Source organism: Dama dama, chromosome 28 (genome assembly GCF_033118175.1).
Source record: "Dama dama isolate Ldn47 chromosome 28, ASM3311817v1, whole genome shotgun sequence".
In the NCBI taxonomy this organism is placed as follows: Eukaryota; Metazoa; Chordata; class Mammalia; order Artiodactyla; family Cervidae; genus Dama; species Dama dama.
The window spans coordinates 40093197-40114328 of NC_083708.1; the positions used below are offsets into that span (position 1 = coordinate 40093197).

The following is a 21132-nucleotide window of genomic DNA, read 5'->3' on the forward strand; positions in this document are numbered from 1 at the left end:
TATCAAAACAACAACAACAGAAAATAACACGCGCTGGAGAAGATGTAAAGAATGGGTGGCTGCTATCCAAAAGTCTACAAGCAATAAATGCTGGAGAGGGTGTGGAGAAAAGGGAACCCTCTTACACTGCTGGTGGGAATGCAAACTAGTACAGCCACTATGCAGAACAGTGTGGAGATTCCTTAAAAAACTGGAAATAGAACTGCCATATGACCCAACAATCCCACTCCTGGGCATACACACCGAGGAAACAAGATCTGAAAGAGATACGTGTACCCCAATGTTCATCGCAGCACTGTTTATAATAGCCAGGACATGGAAGCAACCTAGATGCCCATCAGCAGACGAATGGGTAAGAAAGCTGTGGTACATATACACAATGGAATATTACTCAGCCATTAAAAAGAATTCATTTGAATCGGTTCTAATGAGGTGGATGAAACTGGAGCCCATTATACAGAGTGAAGTAAGCCAGAAAGATAAACACCACACTAACGCATATATATGGAATTTAGAAAGATGGTAATGATAACCCTATATGCAAGACAGAAAAAGAGACACAGATGTATAGAACTTTGGACTCTATGGGAGAAGGCGAGGGTGGGATGATCTGAGAGAACAGCATCGAAACATGTATATTATCAAGTGTGAAACAGATCGCCAGTCCAAGTTGGATGCATGAGACAAGTGCTCGGGGCTGGTGCACTGGGATGACCCAGAGGGATGGGATGGGGAGGGAGGTGGGAGGGGGGATCAGGATGGGGAACACATGTAAATCCATGGCTGATTCATGTCAATGTATGGCAAAAACCACTACAATATTGTAAAGTAATTACCCTCCAACTAATAAAAATAAATGGGGGAAAAAAAAAAGAATGGGAACCGTTGTGCACTGTTGGTGATGTGAAATGAGGTAGCCTCTGCAGAAATTAATACAGACATTCCTCAAAAAGTTAACAGTAGAACTACTATATCACCCAATAATTCCGTTTCTGGGTATAGATCAAAAGGAACTGAAAGCAGGACCTTGAAGAGGTAATTTATACATTCATGTTCATAGTAGCATTATTCACAATAGGCACGAGACAGAAGCAACCCAAATGTCCTGATGAGTTAACGGATGAAAAAATATGATATAAACATACAAGAAAATATTATTGAGCCTTAAAAGGAAGGAAATCCCATCATACACCACAACATGGATGAACTTTGAAGACATTATGCTAAGCAAAATAAATCAGTCACAAAATGACAAATGCTGTATGAGGGATCTAAACTAATCAAATCAAATTCATGGAAACAAAGTAGGATGGTGGTTGCTAGGGGCTGGAAAGAGGAGGAAAGAAGGAGTTGTTTAATGGACACAGAGTTTCAGTTTTGCAAGATGAAAAATTCTGCAGAAAAAGTTCTGCGAAGGAAGAACTTTACAGACAAATGTGAGTAAGCTTAACACCACTACAACATTTAAAAATGGTTAAGATGGTAAATTTTCTAACTGTAATTTTTAAGGTAGGCAGATAGTTCCAATAATAAAGTAGGCAGATAGGCAGAAGAACCAGAGATCAAATTGCCAAAATCCACTGGATCATCAAAAAAGCAAGAGAGTTCCAGGAAAATATCTACTTCTGCTTTTTTGACTACACCAAAGCGTTTGACTGTGTGGATCACAACAAACTTTAAAAATTCTTCAAGAGATGGGAATACCAGACCACCTGACCTGCCTCCTGAGAAATCTGTAGACAGGTCAAGAAGCAACAGTTAGAACTAGACATGGAACAACAGACTGGTTCCACATCGGGAAAGGAGTACATCAAGGCTGTATATTGTCATCCTGATTAACTTCTATGCAGAGTACATTATGTGAGATGCCGAGCTGGATGAAGCACAAGCTGGAATCAAGATTGAATCAAGATCTCAATCAAGAAACAGAAATATCAATAACCTCAGACACGCAGATGACAGCACCCTTATGGCAGAAAGCAAAGAAGAACTAAAGAGGAGAGTGAAAAAGTAGGCTTAAAACTCAACATTCAAAAAACTAAGATCATGGCATCCGGTCCCATCACTTCATGGCCAATAGAAGGGGAAACAATGGAAACAGTGAGAGACTTTATTTTCTTGGGCTCCAAAATCACTGCAGATGGTGACTGCATTACTTTCCCAACAAAGGTCTGTCTAGTCAAAGCTATGGTTTTTGGTGTTGGAGAAGACTCTTGAGAGTCCCTTGGACAGCAAGGAGATCAAACCAATTAATCCTAAAGGAAATCAGTCCTGAATATTCATTGGAAGAACTGATGCTGAAACTGAAACTCCAATACTTTGGCCATCTGATGCAAAGAACTGATTCACTGGAAAAGACCCTGATGCTGGGAAAGACTGAAGGCAGGAGGAGAAGAGGACTACAGAGGATGAGATAGTTGGATGGCGTCACTGACTCAATGGACATAAGTTTGATCAGGCTCTGGGAGCTGATGATGGACAGGGAAGCCTGGCGTGCTGCAGTCCATAGGGTTGCAAACAGTTGGACAGAACTGAGCAATTGAAATGAACTGAGATAGTTCCACATGGTTCAGCTTGCACATGAGTCTGAGGGAGAGGAGGTTAATATGAAGAACAAATATAATGGTATTCTACTTTGAGTTATTATATTAATTATAAATACTGAGGGGGCTCTTTTAGGGGGAAGAGAGTTTTATCTTTTTCACTGAAAGTAAAATATATAGCCTGCTATGGGTAAAAATACTTAGATCTTCAAATGTTTTTGAGAGATTAGCCTATCAGACTTTTTAAACTGTTTCCAGGGACTTCCCAGCCGGTCCAGTGATTAGGACTCCACACTCCCAATGCAGGGGACATGGGTTTGTTTGATCCCTGATGGGGGAGCTGGATCCCACATGCCACAACTAAAACCCAGTGCAGCCAAATAAATATTTTTTTTTAAAAAGATTTCAACTGTTAGAGTGAATCTCCTAGCATAGATGCATGGATGACAGACTACAGTGAGTGTCTCTAGATGATTTTGCTGAGCCCCAACCTGGGATGAGCCCCAAACTAGAGGAGCCCTTGGAAAGTCTATTTGTTTCTGGAAATTTAGGGTTTTTCTAATAGACTTATAAGACTATCTAGTCTGTTAAAAGCCTGCCTTTAACTCATTAGTCTTGGTATTTTGTTAGGGTAAGAGATGAGTGTTTATGTTATTAATGGTTCATCTCTAACCCTACAGAGCAGAGTATCAAATCTACTTTTATTCTGAATCTTTCTTTGGCTAATATAGGATAGCAATGGTTATCTCAATTTCTTTGGTGTTGATCATTTATTCAAAGACCAATCTTATCCTATGAAGGGTGGAAAACCATAATTTATTGAGTACCTACTACACATCAGTCAGCATACTGGACAATTTGCCCACTTTTGCTTGCTTGTTCCTAAACTACATGATTACATTGTACACTTAAGCTAAAAATATTTAGTTAGTTGCCCAAAACCTAGGCAGGGGAGAACTAGGATTCAAACTGAGATCTGCCATGTATTTCTAGTATATTGGATCACCTCTATAGTCACAAAGAGTTATAAGTAGAATTGTCTGGTCTATTCAGTTTATTTCAAATAAAAATAAAAAGGGAAAATACTCTTTCATCTATTTTACTTATTTAATAAAGAGTGGATGGCCCAAAGCAGTCTTCTCTAAATTTTTCTGCCTCCCCCTCCTCTCAGTATGACAACCAGAAAAATAGTGGTACCTAACCAGAAGACTATTATTAAAAGCTGTAAGGATCAGTGCGGATGCTTATGTCGTAATGTATTCCTAATAGTGTTGACCACTATTCTTTCTGTACATAAAATCTAACTGTCTTCATTGCACAGTTCATTGACTGAACTGACAAGCAATTAAATTCTAGAATTGTGACATCAGGATTTTAAGACTAGAACTAAATTATTCAATAGAGAATAGAATAAAAAGTCATTTACTTAGAAATACCATGAATATATTTTCATCTTAAATTTCTCATAGTTGGAAGCACAACATGTATATTCATTTTTCCACAATACCTACCACAAGAAGAAATGCTTATTTCTTTTAATACACTAAGACTACTCACTAAAATAAGTAACTGAAAAACTTTGAATATTTGTTAATATTGAAAAAAAAAAAAGTTCATGCTTGTTACCACTTCTTAAGAATGATGGAGACCTGACTTCCTGTTTCTGTTGTTAATCTGCATCATGTTAGAAAGAAGGAATAGGCAGAGGTTCCAGGAAGGTGTGATGATTCTTAATTCGGTTTAGAAGCTGCTGTGCCACCGGTCTGAATTCTGTTTCCCAGTGGAGTTTGTGATAGTTTTTTAGGTCTTGGTCAAAACTCCCATTCAATGCTAGTTCTTCATCTGCATCAGAAAAATTAAAATTACAGCAATTACTTAGAAATGTAATCCTACTGAATGGTTTAATTTTTGATGGCATGAGTTAAACTCATCCTGAGTCATCTCTAATTGCAACAAGGCTTTTTTACAGGAGTAGTTCTTTATAGGAAAAATTTTAAGTAAGTATATGATAGTTTCTTAATTAAAAAAAAAAAAGATAATAACCATGAGGACTTCCCTAGCAGTTCAAGTGGTTAAGACTCTATGCCTCCACTGCAGGGGGCCTGGGATTGGATCCCTGGTCAGGGAACTAAGATCATGCATAGTGTGTGGCGTGGCAAAAAAATAATAATCAAAGATAGCAATCTTCCTAAAAAAAAAAAAAAAATCCTAGACTGAATTGAGTTTTTACTTCAATTTATCCCTAATGTTACATCTAACTTTATATCCAAAAGTCAGATCACAATTTCTCAGAACAAAGTATGAATAGATTATTTCCTTATCTGCATATTAAAAATGTTAATTATTAATTCTTCAGTGGTTGACAAATATAAAAGAAGTTAGGAAATCTTTTGGGAAAATAGCACAGTTGAATTTGACTGAAAATGACTGAAAATCAACTTTGCTCATTTCAGAGCAGCCTGGACAAACTTCGTTGAAAAGATAACACCTCCCTCCCCCTGCCACCTTATGCTCACCCCAATAAAAGTGAAAAATGGAAGACTTTGAGAATCCTAAGCAATATTAGAATCCCAAGTGAATCCATGTATAATGCAGAAAAGCACTTGTTAAAAAAATGCAAAATTACAACATTGATTTGTTTCTTAATCCAACAGCACTTTCAATTCTGTGAATATCATGAAAGTATATCCAACCCAAGTTGGAAGACAAATGGCTACTGAGGTTTCTGCACTGACCCGCCACTGCATTTCTGTTTACACTGGAACCCATGAGAAGGACTTCAGGAAAATGCACTGGCCTGCCAGTCAGAAGGTTGGCTCTGCCACTTCCTAGGTCTGAGGCTGAGGCAGACTTCTTAAGTGGTAACCACTAAGTCCTAAAGTGACCACAAATATTGCTGCTTGCATAATTTGCAAACTTCTTTCATAAGGCCCACTAAAATCCTACCATCAAATGCTTCCTTGGTGCTTACATCAAATTTCTTACCCTGAATATTTTCAGTACACACGAAGTACACTGTGTGTACTTTGGCACTACTGGTGTTGGTGTCACTACCCAGAATAAGATAAGTCTGGAATCCCAGTTTGTACCTTCCCGTCCTTTCCCCTAGCCAACTGGACAGCTATGCAACTCTGAGATAAGTTCTGGGCAGACACAAACAATTCAGCAAAGCTCTCCATGGAGACCCCTGTAAGCAAACCTGACTCTCCCCACCCATTTGATAATCAAGGCCTTGAAAGAAGGAGAATCCAGATGGTATTTGATGTCTTAAAAGTCCTTCCTGTTGGGCTATTTCCAAACTAAAGTGGTCTGTGAGACTCTGAGTGCTCTTGAATTCCTAGATCTACTTCCTGCTCACTCTTCTGCAGATGTTCTGAGTACTAAACTTTCGTTAAAAATGATTTCTTTTTTTTTTATGCTCTTTTTCCAAAGCAGCTTAGACTGATGGCTGCCCAGGCAACCTTCAGTCTTTCTCTCTGTCCAGGACTTTGACTGGGTTTGATGATTTTAGCCAAGTCACTGTTTTGGTGTCTGGGGTTTCTTAATCTAACATCGAGACTATATTACTCTTCTTGAGGCTCAACGTATAATTAGTTAATCTACACTTGTACCCTCTTAATTGTAAACTGGGTTAGACAAGATAACAAAAGTGGCCAAATAACTATAGATAAGAGAAAAGCAGTCTCAAGTTGCAAAGTAAATACAGCAAACGCATAAAATGTGTCATATTACACTAGGTGTTAAATTTTTGAACTTGTATTACAATGAACAGCAGAGGCTAACCCAAGAAAAACTTAGATCTATGATTTTCAAACTTTTTTTTTTACTGTGACCTAGGAAGTCCATATTACATGATGACTATATACACATATTTACATATTTACAAACAAATAATAAATGTTTCATGATAGAATACTTATCTTTTCTAGATGTAATATATTCTGATATTCTCTTTGTTTGCTGCTTTATTTTTCACACTGGTCACAGTGTGAAAAGTACTGATTTAGATAACCAGTTATTGCTCAACTTTCTTTGTACACAGCACACTTCCAAAAACTAGAATTTTAGGTAAGGTTTTAGAAAGGATTAAAAGGCAAAAAGGCAGAACACTGAAAGATGAGCCCCCCAGGTCAGTAGGTGTCCAATATGCTACTGGGGAAGGGCAGAGAAATAGCTCCAGAAAAAATGAAGAGGCTGAGCCAAAGCGGAAACAATGCCCAGTTGTGGTTGTGTCTGGTGGTGAAAATAAAGTCTGATGCTGTAAAGAACAATATTGCATAGGAACCTGGACTGTTAGGTCCATGAATCAAGGTAAATTGGACATGGTCAAGCAGGAAATGGCAAGAGTCAACATTGACACTTTAGGAATCAGTGAACTAAAATGGATTGGGAATGGGTGAATTTGATTCAGATGACCATTATATATCTACTACTGTGGGCAAGAATACCTTAGAAGCAAAGGAGTAGCCCTCACAGTCAACAGAAGAGTCTGAACTGCAGTACTTGGGAGCAATCGCAAAAAAGACAGAATGATCTCCATTTGTTTCCAAGGCAAATCATTCAACATCAGTGTAATCCAAGCCTATCTTTCAATCACTAATGCTGAAGAAGTTGAAGTTGAACCATTCTATGAAGACCTATAAGACCCCTTAGAACAAACACCAAAAAAAGATGTCCTTTTCATCATAGGGGACTGGAATGCAAAAAGTAGGAAGTCAAGAGATATCTAGAGTAATAGGCAAGTTTGGCCTTGGAGTACAAAATGAAGAAAGGCAAAGGTTAACAAGAGTTCTGCCAACAGAACACACTGGTCATAGCAAATACCCTCATCCAACAACACAACAGATGACTCTACACATGGACATCACCAGACAGTCAATATTGAAATCAGACTGATTATATTCTTTGCAGCCAAAGATGGAGAAGCTCTATACAGTCAGCAAAAACAAGACCAGGAGCTGACTGTGGATCAGATCATGAACTCTTATTGCAAAATTTAGACTCAAATTGAAGACAGTAGAGAAAATCACTAAGCCATTCAGGTATGACCTAAATAAAATCCCTTATGATTATGTAATGGAAGTGATGAATAGTTCAAGGGACTAAATCTGGTAGACAGAGTGCTTTAAGAACTATGGGCGGAGGTTTGTATCATTGTACAGGAAGTGGTGACTAAAACCATCCCCAAGAAAAATAAATGCAAGAAGGCAAAGTGATTGTCTGAGCGGGCCTTACAAATAGCTGAGAAAAGAAGTGAAAGGCAAAGAACAAAGGGAAAGATAAACCCAACTGAGTGCAGAGTTCCAGAGAATAGCAAGGAGATAAGAAAGCTTTCTTAAGTGAACAATGCACAGAAACAGAGGAAAACAGTAGGATGGGAAAAACCAAAGATCTCCTCAAGAAAATTAGAGATACCAAGAGAATATTTCACGCAAAGATGGACACTATAAATGAAAGAAATGGCAAAGACTTAACAGAAGTAGAAGAGATTAAGAAGAGGTGGCAAGAATACACAGATGATCTGTACAAAAAAAGGTCTTAATGACCCGGATAACCACAATCATGTGGTCACTCACCTAGAGCCAGAAATCCTGAATGTGAAGTCAAAAGGGTCTTAAGAAGCATTTCCATGAACAAAACTAGGGAGGTGATAGGATCCCAGCTGAGTTATTTCTAATCCTAAAAGATGACGCTGTGAAAGTGCTGCACTCAATATGACAGCAAATTTGAAAAACTCAGCAGTGCCCATAGGACTAGAAAAGGTCACTTTTCATTCCAATCCCAAAAAAAGGCAATTCCCAATAATGTTTAAACTACCATACAGTTGTACTCATTTCACACGCTAACAAGGTAATACTCAAAATCCTTCAAGCTAGGCTTCAACAGTACGTGAGCCGAGATCTTCCAGATATACAAGCTGGATTTAGAAAAGGCAGAGGAACCAGAGATCAAATTGCCAACATCTGCTGGATCATAGAAAAAGCAAGGGAATTAAAAAAAAAAAAAGTCTAATACTGCTTCATTGACTATGCTAAAGCCTTTGACTGTGTAGATCACAACAAGCTGTGGAGAATTCTGAAAGAGATGGGACTACCAGACCACCTAACTTGCCTCCTGAGAAACCTGTATGCAGGTCAAGAAGCAACAGTTAGAACCAGATACAGAATAGTGGACTTGTTCAAAATTGAGAAAGGAGTACATCAAGGCTGTATATTGTCACCCTGCTTATTTAACTTACATGCAGAGTATATTATGTGAAAAGCCAGGTTGGATGACGCTCAAGCTGGAATCAAGTTTGCCAGGAGAAACATCAACTTCAGATATGCAGATGATAGCACACTAATGGCAGAAAGCAAAGAAGACCTAAGGAGCATCTTGGTGAAGGTGAAAGAGGAGAGTGAAAAGGCTGGCTTGAAATCAACATTCAAAAAACAAAGATCATGGCGGCTGGTCCTATCTCTTCCTGGCAAATAGATGGGGAAAACGTGGAAACAGTGATAGATTTCATTTTCTTGGGCTCCAAAATCACTGCAGCCATGAAATTAAAAGATGCTTGCTCCTTTGAAGAAAAACTATGACAAATTTAGACAGCATCTTAAAAAGCAGAGACATCACTTTGCCATCAAAAGTCAGTACAGTCAAAGCTATGGTTTTTCCAGTAGCTATGTACAGTTTGAGAGTTGGACCATAAAGAAGGCTGAGTGCCGAAGAAGTGATGCTTTTCAACTGTGGTATTGGAGAATACTCTTGAGAGTCCCTTGGACAGCAACAAGGAGATCAAACCAGTCAATCCTAAAGGAAATCAACCCTGAATATTCATTGGAAGGAGAGATGCTAAAGCTGAAGCTCCAATACGCTGGTTACCTAATGTGAACACCTGACTCATTGGAAAAGACCCTGATGCTGGGAAAAACTGACAGCAGGAGGAGAAAGAGGTGACAGAGGAAGAGATGGTTGGATGGCATCACCGACTCAATGGACATGAGTTTGAGCAAACTCCAGGAGACAGTGAAGGACAGGAAACCTGGTGTGCTGCAGTCCATGGAGTCACAAAGAGTCAGACACAACTGAGTGACTAAACAACAACAACAAAAGGACTCAAAACAACTCTGTCAGTGACCATTCTAATATGGTCTCTACTACAGTTTAAGGATCCTGCACATCACGGCACTCTTGCCTAGCCTGTTGTTCAGCACCAGGTAGCTACCATGGGTTTGATTACTGTTATAACTCTTACAAGGCATAGTTCTCACATGTTCTAGAAGCACCTGATGACTCTTTGGCATAAGCATGATGATGTGACCCTCTACTTTGAACGCTGGGGCCCCCTCTATCCCTTATCACATAACCTAGGTTCTAAGTTCCACATATCTTGTTATTTAGTTGCTAACTTGTGCTCAACTCTTTGCAACCCCATGGACTATAGCCCACCAGGTTCCTCTGTCCATGGGATTTCCCAGTCAAGAATACTGGAGTGGGTTGCCATTTCCTTCTCCAGGGGATCTTCCTGACCCAGGGATCAAACCTGTGTCTCCAGCACTGGCAGGCTGATTCTTTACCATTCTTTACCACCTAGGGAAGCCCTCCATGTACCTCAGATGAATATAAGATAACCTAGAGTCATTTACGTTCACAATAACAAACTCACACAGTAATCACCAGTGTATACTGGTGATCACCAGTTGCCAGCCACCCTGAGAGAAGCTCGTGGTCGTGTGCCAGGGCATACCACCTAAGAACTTCAAGATAAACAGATCGCTCATGAGTTTATGAGAAGTGGCTGTAGCACATCAGGAAGTTTAGACCACATTCTTTTTAAGCCACTTTCCTAAAAAGACTGTCAACATCCCAACCACACTGAGTCCCATTACTTTCTTTTTTCAACTTCCCATCAAGAAAAAGTTGGCTAACTTACATTGCTATGTCAATTGCCCTACCATGATTTCTAAAAACAGTGCTCACACTACATTGTGGGACTTTTGTGATATAACAGCTCATCCTGTTTTCAAAATGGCCTGTTGTTTTTTTTAACCTATCGCTGTAAAAAAATTGAAATTTTAAGTATACGCTCACTCATATACCCATTTCAACTGCTGCCACCCAGCTGGTCGGACACAACCACAGCCTGTGTCAGAAGTGAGGCTCCGAGGCCCACACTGTGGAGAGAGGAGCCAGGAAGTAGCCAGTCCTCACGGCTCATAGGCAGCACTCGTGATCACGTGAGAAGTGCATGCCACGCTCTGATGATGACCTGGCTCCCTGGTGGACTGTGTTTATTTTTCTTACCCGTGCCTCCATCCCCTTCCAGGGTTGGGTGGGATGGGGTGGGGTAAGGGCATCCTATGTAATGGAGCAGCAGAAAAAACACAGGGGCTCGATGTTTACTCTCTGATGAAAAGCCCTGGCTTTGCTACAGTATGATCTTAGGCAAGTCACTTACTTAACCCTCCTAGACGAACCTACCTCAACTGTCACCTAACTGATGACCTTAAATCTTAGGATAGAATGAACGTCCTTTTAAAAGTATACAGCACTGTTAAAGATACCACTATTGTCAGTAGATCCACAAGCATCTATCAAGAACCTGCTTTGCCCAAGGCAATATCCTTTCCTTAAAGTGGCTCCGTTGGAGTGGGGAAACAAAAGGTACAAAACAAGAATACAAGTTACACAGCTAATGATTAATTGCTATGTAAGTAGTCCAGCTTCCCTATGACTGTGGGCTTGGAAAGCTCACGAGAAGGGCCTGCCAGGACCGGCAGCCTTGGGCCAGGCAGGTAAGAGACCTGGCCAGAGCAAAGGTGCAAGGTTAGGGAAGCATGAGAGGAAGCCCAGTCCTGCTCCAGGGAGGGCTGACGGAGGGAAGAGGCCCATTATAGTCAAGGGCATGCCAGGTGTGCTGCCCGCCTGTGAAGCCAGCCATGCCCACATCCCTTCTTAGGTGGTACCACACGGCCGCACCAGTTTGCTATATATGGTTGACTGCCCCAGACTGAGGTGCCAAAGGAAGCCACAGACAGCCTGCAGTGGAGGCAGCTGCTGCCTGAGGCACGAAAGCCTAAAGCCCAGGAAAATGACTCATGGAACCAGTCACATCTTCTCCCCAAATGGGAGACAGAAAGTCGTGCCAACAGCAGAGGAGACAGAGGCCCACTCACGACAGCAGCAAGAAGCAGCCTTGAGACAGCTGGAGCCATGGCCATGCAGGAGCCTAGAGGGAACGAGGAGGACAAAGGCCTTTTTCCTTAAGAGCGGAGACAGAGCACTGCTGAGTCTTAGCAGGGTGGAGTAGATGATGCCTGCTACTGATGGGGCCATCTTCCACATCCTGACTGCTGGTCCAGCAGGCTCTGGGCAATGCACATGTTTCCCAGCTTTCTTATTTCCAGGGCATCCTTCCCTTCAGCTTCTTCACTAACCGGGGTGGAGTTCTCAGTGCTGCCCGAATAGCAGACTCACCTGTGGAACTTTTTAACGATGCAGATAATTGGCCTCCCCCAGAGTTCCTGAATCAGAATTCCTGGGGATGGGGCCAGGACAAGTGTGGTTTTTTTTATTGATTTTTCTTTTTAATTCCATATGTTCTAATTCCAATGTTCTGCCACAGTCGAGAACTGAATTAAAGCAAGTTGAGCACACTTCTGCTCCCAGCAACCCAAGAAAACTTCAAGTCCACAGAGCAGAATGTGGACCTCAATGATTTAAAATTGTGCTCATTTTGAGAAGGGAACCCTCCTACATTGTTGGTGGGAATGTCAATTAGCACTGCCACTATGGAGAACAGTATGGAGGTTCCTTAAAAAACTGAAAACAGAACTACCACATGACCCCACAATCCCTTTCCTAGACACCTATCTGGAGAAAAACATGATTCGAAAGGATACATGAGCCGAAATATTCACTGCAGCATTGTTTATAATAGCCAAAACATGGAAGCAACCTAAATGTCCGACAGAGGAACAGATAAAGAAGATGTGGTACTTCATATACGATGGAATATTACTCAGCTATTAAAAAGAAGGCTGTCTGCAGCAACATAGACGGACCTAGAGAGTGTCATACTGGGTGAGTAAGTCAGACAGAGGAGAAATACAACATGACATCCCATACATGTGGAATCTAAAAGGAAATGATACAAATGAACTCACTTACAAAACAGAAATATACTCACAGACTTAGAAAATGAACTGGTTGCCGGGGGAAGGGACGGTTAAGGGACCGTGGGAAGGTCATGTACACACTGCTATATTTAAAATGGATAACCTACAAGAACCTATTATATAGCTTTCTTTCAAATAGCTCTGGTCCAGAGTTCCTGTTTAATAACATATTGTTACAACAATAGAATTTACCAAGCATTTTCACAACGTGTTTTGAGAACCAGCTGTGTGTCAGATTCTATGTGAATTTCTTTGTGCACGTCTATTCATTTATCACCCTAACAACTCTGCAAGTGAAAGTGAAGTCGCTCAGTCATGTCCGACTCTTTGTGACCACATGGACTGTAGCCTACCAGGCTCCTTCATCCATGGGATTTTCCAGGCAAGAATACTGGATTGGATTGCCATTTCTTTCTCCAGAGGATCTTCCCAACCCAGGGACCAAACCCGGGTCTCCCACATTGAAGGCAGATGCTTTACCGTCTGAGCCATCAGGGAAGCCCAACAACTCTGCAAAGTGGATGTCAATCATCCCCATCTTAGACACGAGAAGATATACATTCAGAGGTTAGTATGCCCTGAGTTAAAACCTTGCATGTGATAAAGTGAGACTTTAACTCAGAGCTGCCTGACTATAGCCTCTCGTCTTCCTGGAATGCTCTCAGGATGCTTGTTTGATTCTCACAACTCCCTGCAACACAGCACGGACATAACGTCCCCATTTTACAGATGAAAAGACAGGTTCTGAGAGAGTCTTATGTCGAATCACACCATCCCAGAGAGTCAGGATTTGAACTCACAGCCTCTGGGTCACACTGAGCCTTTCTGCATGGCTTTGCTGAGCCAACATGGTGCTTGGGAGATGATAGGCACATCTTCGTTTTGGAAAATGAAGATTTTCCACTCACTTCTGACCTAAATCACTGCTGTTAGGCCTAACCCAGGATGAGGAGAACTATCCTAAAAATAGAAACTTTTGAAAAAAAAAAAGAAACTTTTGCAATGGAAGACACTCTCATCTTTGCTTTGGTTTGCATCAGTTACTTCCTACCTTTCGGTGTAAGTCGGACGACACAGTAATGTCAAATAATTTCACAGACTCTCCCCACATAACACAATCATATATGCATAGGTTCATTAAAAGCATGACTTATTTCGGAGTAGCTTTTAACCATATTTTCTCAATTACAACAATGTCTATATACTTTTTAAACAACAACAATACATTTGTGCCCAGATCGTCTATTTATGCAGCTTATAGAAAATTCAAAAAAAGGGGAAAAGCCACAAAAGAAATCATGACACCACCCAGTGAGTTAGAAGTCCTCATGTCCCCACTGTATGTAAGATTCAGCCTCTTCCAGGTATCTCCAAATTATAATCGTCTTTAAGTTCTCTTGTTCCTTATCGAAAAAAAGCTACCCAAACGCCTACCAATCTTTATCCACACAGGCAACAGGAAATGATTTTTCTCACTTTGATAAGATTCACAGTCAGGAGTCTTACCTAAAAATGACGACAGCAGGGCTAAGAGTGTGTTGGCAGCCTCATCTCCAAAACAGGATGAAGCATTGGTGATGTTTTCACTGAAGTTCCATAGCGTTTTGCAAACCAAGCAGGCGAGCTGCCAATCAGTAGGCCCAAAATCTCTTAAACAATCCACTAACCTAAGTGAAAAGTCATATTGAGAAGTTATTAGGTCAGCACCTTTTTTATATTTTTAACATGATGATTAGCTTTCTTTGATACTGAATATACACTTTATATATAATTCAGTGTTATTAAAATAATTTCACATCTACCAATTTAAGTAATTAACAAATTTAAGCAATAACCTACTTCTGAATTATTTTAAGCGTCCAGTGGAATCTAAATCCCCTCTTTAGCCTAGCTGGGCACTTCCAAATGGAGAAATATCTCTGCCCGGGAGAAATGAGGAGAGGGGCCTAAGCTCCCCTGTGAATCCTGATAGTCAGAACTCCATGCCTTGAACTTACTTTTTAATGCCACCTCCTTCTTTTAGGATGACTCGCTTGTCTCTATCCACGGTGAGGTTTAGGAGAACACCACAGGCAGAAAAGCAAATATCCTGATGCTTAGCATCCAGCAGAGCAATCATGAACTTGTGGACTGGAAGGGCAGAGAACAAATGCAGACCAGTGAACACAGGGGCCCCAGCTGTATTTCATTCCACAAATGGCAGAGGGGAAATGGGGAGCAGCTTGTGAAACTGGAAACCCTGCCAGGGGACTCAGTCCACTCTCCGTAGGGCTTCCCCACTGCCCAGCGGGAAAAGTGCCTTCACCAACACCCAACACCCGTCACTTCAGAACCTGCTCCCCACCCCGCAGGGTCCCTGTTCCCAGGTACTGCTGTATCCACCGCAGCATCAGCTCTCCCTTCCAGGCAGGGGGAGAGCCCCCGCCCGTGGAGAGGAGGGAACCACCTCCTTCCAATCACACAGGTGCCATTCATTTCATCTCTAACTTCTGGTTGTTCTCAAGGGCTCTTTTAAACCTCCAGCAGGAATTTTCTTAAAATACACAACCCTGGAAGGGGGGCGGGGGGCAGTAGGCTTCAGTGGAGATCTTCCTGGGAAGTCCTCCAAGGCCATAGCTTGTAAGAGAAGACTTGCTCAGACTGCTGGAAACCAGTCTGCAGGGAGGCCAGACTTCCAGTGTAGGGGACCTCTTATATCAGGACAGGCTCCCCCCAGCCCCCACCGCCTTCCCTTACTCCTAGAAATGGAACTCTTTGTCCTGTTTGCTCATCGCCCCCAGTAGGGGTTGGGGGAGAATGAATGGGTGTGTGCTCTGGTTCCACTGTTCACTTGGGAGGCAGCCTTGGCCTACTGATGGGTCAGCAGTGAGCTTGGCAAAGGCTGAATCACATATGTTTTTAAGAGTTTAAAGAATATACATCAAAATGTTAACAATTATCTCTGGGGAAGTGTTTTTTTTCAATCTGTATTATACAAATTTTCTATCATGAACGTGAATAATTAGGTATTTTTAGTTACTGTTTTTACATGAGATATTTGAGAAAAACAATATGTTTAGTAAACACTCTTATGTACCTGCTATACAGTTTAAGAAATAAAATATTACAGGTCCAATTTTATATTTGGGGCATCCATTCAAATGTAACTTTGTCTTAAATGTGGAGTTTCTAATTCCAAATGCATTTATGCCTTATTCCATTAGCACATGAGTACATTACACAAACAATACCCAGGACCGTTTCGCATGTTTTAATACAATATTAATGGTATTATTTTATATGTGTCCTCCTATTACTACTAGCTTTTTTGCTCTTATAGTATGTGTTGGAGGTTGATGCATGTTGATACATGAACTTCTAGCTCATTTATTTTAACTGCTGTAAAAGTTTGGTTGCATGAATATACCATAACATATTTATCCTCTTACCTGTTGATGGACATTTAGGTTGTCTACATTTTTCACTATTACAAGCAGTACTATAATAGACATTCCAGTGCATGAAGGAGCATGTCTTTTGAGTCCATTCCCACGGACAGAAATGATGTATATAGATTACTCATTTCACTTAAACACACATACACACACCATCTCAAAACTCAAAAGACCACTCATCAGGGAGAGGGAAACCCTGAGAACACAGCCCAGATCCATCTTGGCATCCTGAGCCAAGAGCCTTACAGATGGATGGAACAGAATGTAAAGCACTGCTTGTCCCAAAGCAGAAACAAGTGTCATGTTCTTGTGACCCAAGCTGCGAAACCACTCAGTTGTTTATTGCCAAGACGTGACTGTTTTTGAATGTATGTCATTAACTCACCATTTTTTTGCACTATGAAATCGCAGATGTCATGGTCCTGGGAGAGATTTCCAAAAACACGCACAGCCTCTAGGATTCCATCCATGTTGTTACTCATGAGGAGCTTTAAGAGCACTGGATTTGGTGACCAGAGAAATAAAATCAGTGAATTTAAGTTATAAGTTAAAGGCTATTAGAAACCAATATCATGCTAAATACTGTAACTTAAAAATGATAATAAAATTCCAATGATAGGGGATTTTAGCAAGAACTAAGAAACTCATGTGTCCCCATATTCAACTTTCTTAGAATTAAATCAGGCTCTTAGATACTTGTACCAGAAGTCAGAAACTATAAATGCCTTTAGTTCTGTGTTTAGTTAGTTAATAAAGTCAAAACCTTAAATGAACATGCATCTACCTAAACCCAACTCTGAACCTTACATTCAGCAATATATAGTTTTCTGTCTTGAATTATGGAATTCTTCACTTTGTAGTAAGATAAGTTGTTGATAGTTGCCGTAGTGTTGATCACCAGCTCCTCACAATCATCAATTGACTTGGATTCTGAAATAAAGTGAGCAATAGGGTATCAAAGACTCGCTGCAGGGCAGAAGCCATGACCTCCTGACTGCAGCCCAGCTGATACAGGGACCAGCCACTGTCCCAGGCAAGGTCTACACGGACATGATGTTGCTGCTTTATTTCCCATGACTCTTCCTGCAGGGAAATGCGCCCACAGCAGAGGACCACTCCAGGCCAGCATTTGGAACACTCTAAGCTCAGTCCCTCTACCCAGGGGTCTGGAAAAGTCAGGCTGATCTAGTCCCTGTATGCAAAGGTGAGCAGAGCTGGTCTGCCCTGACCCAGAACTATCCCGGGGCTTGCACCTTGGGAGTCTGTTCCCCGGACCCTCGACCTCCGGACAGAAGGGCCCCTTCTGTCCGGTCGTAACCCATCTGTACTTCCTATCAGTGCTGCCTTCCAAACACGCAGGCTCTGACCGCCTCTCACTTCCTCTACCACCACCTCATCCCTGTTTCACCTCCTCACTGGCTTTTCTTCTTCGCCTTTGCCTCCCTGAGCCTGCCCTCAATGTACGGATCCTTTAAAAGTCAGCCAGACAAAGCCACTCATCTGCCCTGGCCCACAGGCCCGACCTGGCTGCCCAGTCCTTACCTCCCGGGCCTTCTTTGCTGCTCCAGCCCCCAGGTCCCTGATGCCAACCACACCAGTCTTTCCCTCTTTTTGAGCATTTCAGCCTGAGCCTGCCCAAGAACCTTTGTGCTGCTAGTCCCCCTGTCTGGATTATTCCTTCCTCCAGTTATCCTGGCTCACTCCTCATGTCCTTCTGGCTGCTGCTTAGCTATCACCTTATTGGACGTAGTCTCCTTAGCCACTCTGTATAAAATAGCATTGTTACCCACATCCCCATCCCCGTCTTTCCTGTAACACATGGGACCACCTGACTTATGTGCTTAATGTCTATCTTCCAGCTCTAAGGTGTAAGCTCCATGAGAATAAGGACTCGTTCTTTGCATTATCACATTCTCAGCATCGAGAACAGTGTCTGCACACAGTGATGCTCAACAGATAATGAGTAAGAACCTGGTGTATACCACAGGGAACTCTTATTACACGCTCTGTAATGACCTGTATGGGGAAAGAATCTAAAAAAGAATGGATATGGTGAATGGCAGTGAAGAGGCCCAGGTGTCCTCTGCTCCTGGGCCTTCTCCAACATTGGCTCCAGCCTTCCCAAGACCCCCATCCTGGCGATTCCAGCAGGGCCTCTGCCTCGGCCCCCGGGCAGCATGTAGACCAACATCCAACAGCCAGTGAAGGTTTACACACTCAACGAGGACGAACGGTGGCACCAGGCATGACATCTAGCAATGTGGAGAGGCTGAAGGGCATGTCCCAGCTAGTCAGGGCATGACAAAATGTGGTCCACTGGAAAAGGGAATGGCAAACCACTTCACTGTTCTTGCCTTGAGAACCCCATGAACAGTATGAAAGGGAAAAAAGAACACTGAAAGATGAGCTCCCCTAGGTTGGTAGGTGTCCAATATGCTACTGGGGAAGAGCAGAGAAATAGCTCCACAAAAAGTTTAGGAGGCTGAGCCAAAGCAGAAACACCACCCAGTTGTGGATGTGTGTAGTGTGGAAGTAAAGTCCGACGCTGTAAAGAACAATAGTGCATAGGAACCTGGAATGTTAGGTCCCTGAATCAAGGTAAATTAGAAGTGGTCAAACAGGAGATGGCAAGAGTGAACATTGACATTTTAGGAATCAGTGAACTAAAATGGATGGGAATGGGTGAATTTAATTCAGATGACCATTATATATCTACTACTGTGGGCAAGAATCCCTTAGAAGCAATGGAGTAGCCCTCATAGTCAACAAAATAGTCTGAAATGCAGTAGCTGGGTGCAATCTCAAAAATGAAAGAATGATCTTGGTTCATTTCCAAGGCCAACCATTCAACATGACAGTAATCCAAGTCTATGTCCCAACTACTAATGCCGAAGAAGCTGAAGTTGAATGATTACATGGAGACTTACAAGACCTCCTAGAACCAACACCAAAAAAGGACATCCTTTTCATTATAGGGGACTGGAATGCAAAAGTAAGGAGTCAAGAGATACCTGGAGTAACAAGCAAGTTTGGCTTTGGAGTACAAAATGAAGCAGGGCAAAGGCTAACAGAGTCTTGCCAAAAGAACTCATTGGTCATAGCAAACACCCTGTTCCAACAACATAAGAGATGACGCTACACATGGACATCACCAGATGGTCAATGTTAAAATCAGATTGATTGTATTCTTTGCAGCTGAAGATGGGGAAGCGCTATACAGTCAGCAAAAACAAGACCTGGAGCTGACTGTGGATCAGATCATGAGATCCTTATTTCAAAATTTAGGCTCAAATTGAAGAAATCAGAGAAAACCACTGGGCCATTCAAGTACGACCTAAATCAAATCCCTTATGATTATACAGCTGTGGTGATGAATAAATTCAAGGGACTAGATCTGGCAAACAGTGTGCCTGAAAAACTCTGGAAGGAGGTTCATACCATTGTACAGGAGGTGGTGACTAAAACCATCCCCAAGAAAAAGAAATGCAAGAAAGCAAAGTGGTTGTTTGAGGAGGCCTTACAAATAGCTGACAAAAGAAGAGAAGTGAAAGGCAAAAGAGAAAGGGAAAGATATACCCAATTGAATGCAGAGTTCCAGAGAACAGCAGAGAGAGATGAGAAAACTTTCTTAAGTGAACAATGCACAGAAATAGAGGAAAACAATAGAATGGAAAAGGCTAGAGATCTCTTCAAGAAAATCAATACCAACGGAACATTTCATGCAAAGATGGGCACAATAAAGGACAGAAACGGCAAGGACTTAACAAAAGCAGGAGAGATTAAGAGGAGTTGGCAAGAATACATAGAAGAACTATACAAAAAAGATTTTAATGACCCAGATAACCACAACGGTCACTCACATCCTGGAATGTGAGATCAAGTGGGCCTTAGGAAGTATTAATATGAACATAGCTAGTGGAGGTGATGGGCTTCTAGCTGAGCTATTTCAATCCTAGAAGATGATGCTGTTAAAGTGCTACACTCAATATGCCAGCAAATTTGGAAAACTCAGCAGTGGCCAAAGGAGTGGAAAAGGTCAGTTTTCATTCCAATCCCAAAGAATGGCAATGCCAAAGAATGTTCAAACTATTGCACAATTGCACTCATTTCACACACGAGCAAGGTAATACTCAAAATCCTTCAAGCTAGGCTTCAACAGTATGTGAACTGAGAACTTCCAGATGTTCAAGCTGAATTTAGAACAGACAGAGGAACCGGAGATCAAATTGCCAACATCTGCTGGATCATAGAAAAAGCAAGGCAATTCCAAAAAAAATCTACTTCACTGACTATGCTAAAGCCTTTGACTGTGTGGATCACAACAAACTTTAAAAATTCTTAAAGAGATGGGAATACCAGACCACCTGACCTGCCTCCTGAGAAACCTGTATGCAGGTCAAGAAGCAACAGTTAGAACTGGACATTGAACAACAGACTGGTTCCAGATTGGGAAAGGAGTACGTCAAGGCTGTGTATTGTCACTCTGCTTATTTAACTTATATGCAGAGCGGATTATGTGAAATGCCAGGCTGGATGAAGCACAAGCTGGGATCAGCCCTGAACATTCACTGGAAGAACCTGTGTTGAAGCTGAAGCTCCAATACCTTGGGCACCTGATGTGAAGAGCTGACTCATTGGAAAAGACCTTGATGCTGGGAAAGATTGAGGGCAAGAGAAAAATAGGGTGACAGAGGATGAGATGGTTGGATGGCATCACTGACTCAGTGGACATGAGTTTGAGCAAACTGCAGGAGATAGTGAAGGACAGAGAAGCCTGGCGTGCTGCAGTTCGTGGGGTTGCAAAGAGTGGGACACGACTTATTGACTGAACAACAACATGTGTATCACTAATTCACTTTGATGTACAGCAGAAAGTAACATGACAAAGTCAATTAACTACACTCCAATAAAAATTTTTTAAAAAGTAAGAACTTGAACCTTCTGGAAATATCAACTTACAAAACAGAAAGCTGTAGCATTTCAGTGTCTTGGGGG

At 41.7% G+C, this 21132-nt stretch overlaps 1 protein-coding gene across 1 annotated transcript in view; it reads right to left on the reverse strand.

Annotated features, from left to right (window-relative positions):
• Positions 1-769: 769 nt before the first annotated feature.
• ARMC2 (armadillo repeat containing 2) overlaps positions 770-21132 on the reverse strand; it is a 126951-nt gene continuing 106588 nt past the window's right edge. Inside the window, exons 14-18 of the mRNA XM_061131793.1 lie at positions 16945-17067; positions 16523-16636; positions 14701-14833; positions 14210-14370; positions 770-4385 (exon numbers count right to left, since the gene is read on the reverse strand). Coding sequence (XP_060987776.1) covers positions 4228-4385; positions 14210-14370; positions 14701-14833; positions 16523-16636; positions 16945-17067 — 689 coding nt within the window. The 3' untranslated portion in view covers positions 770-4227. The remainder of the gene's footprint in view (positions 4386-14209; positions 14371-14700; positions 14834-16522; positions 16637-16944; positions 17068-21132) is intronic.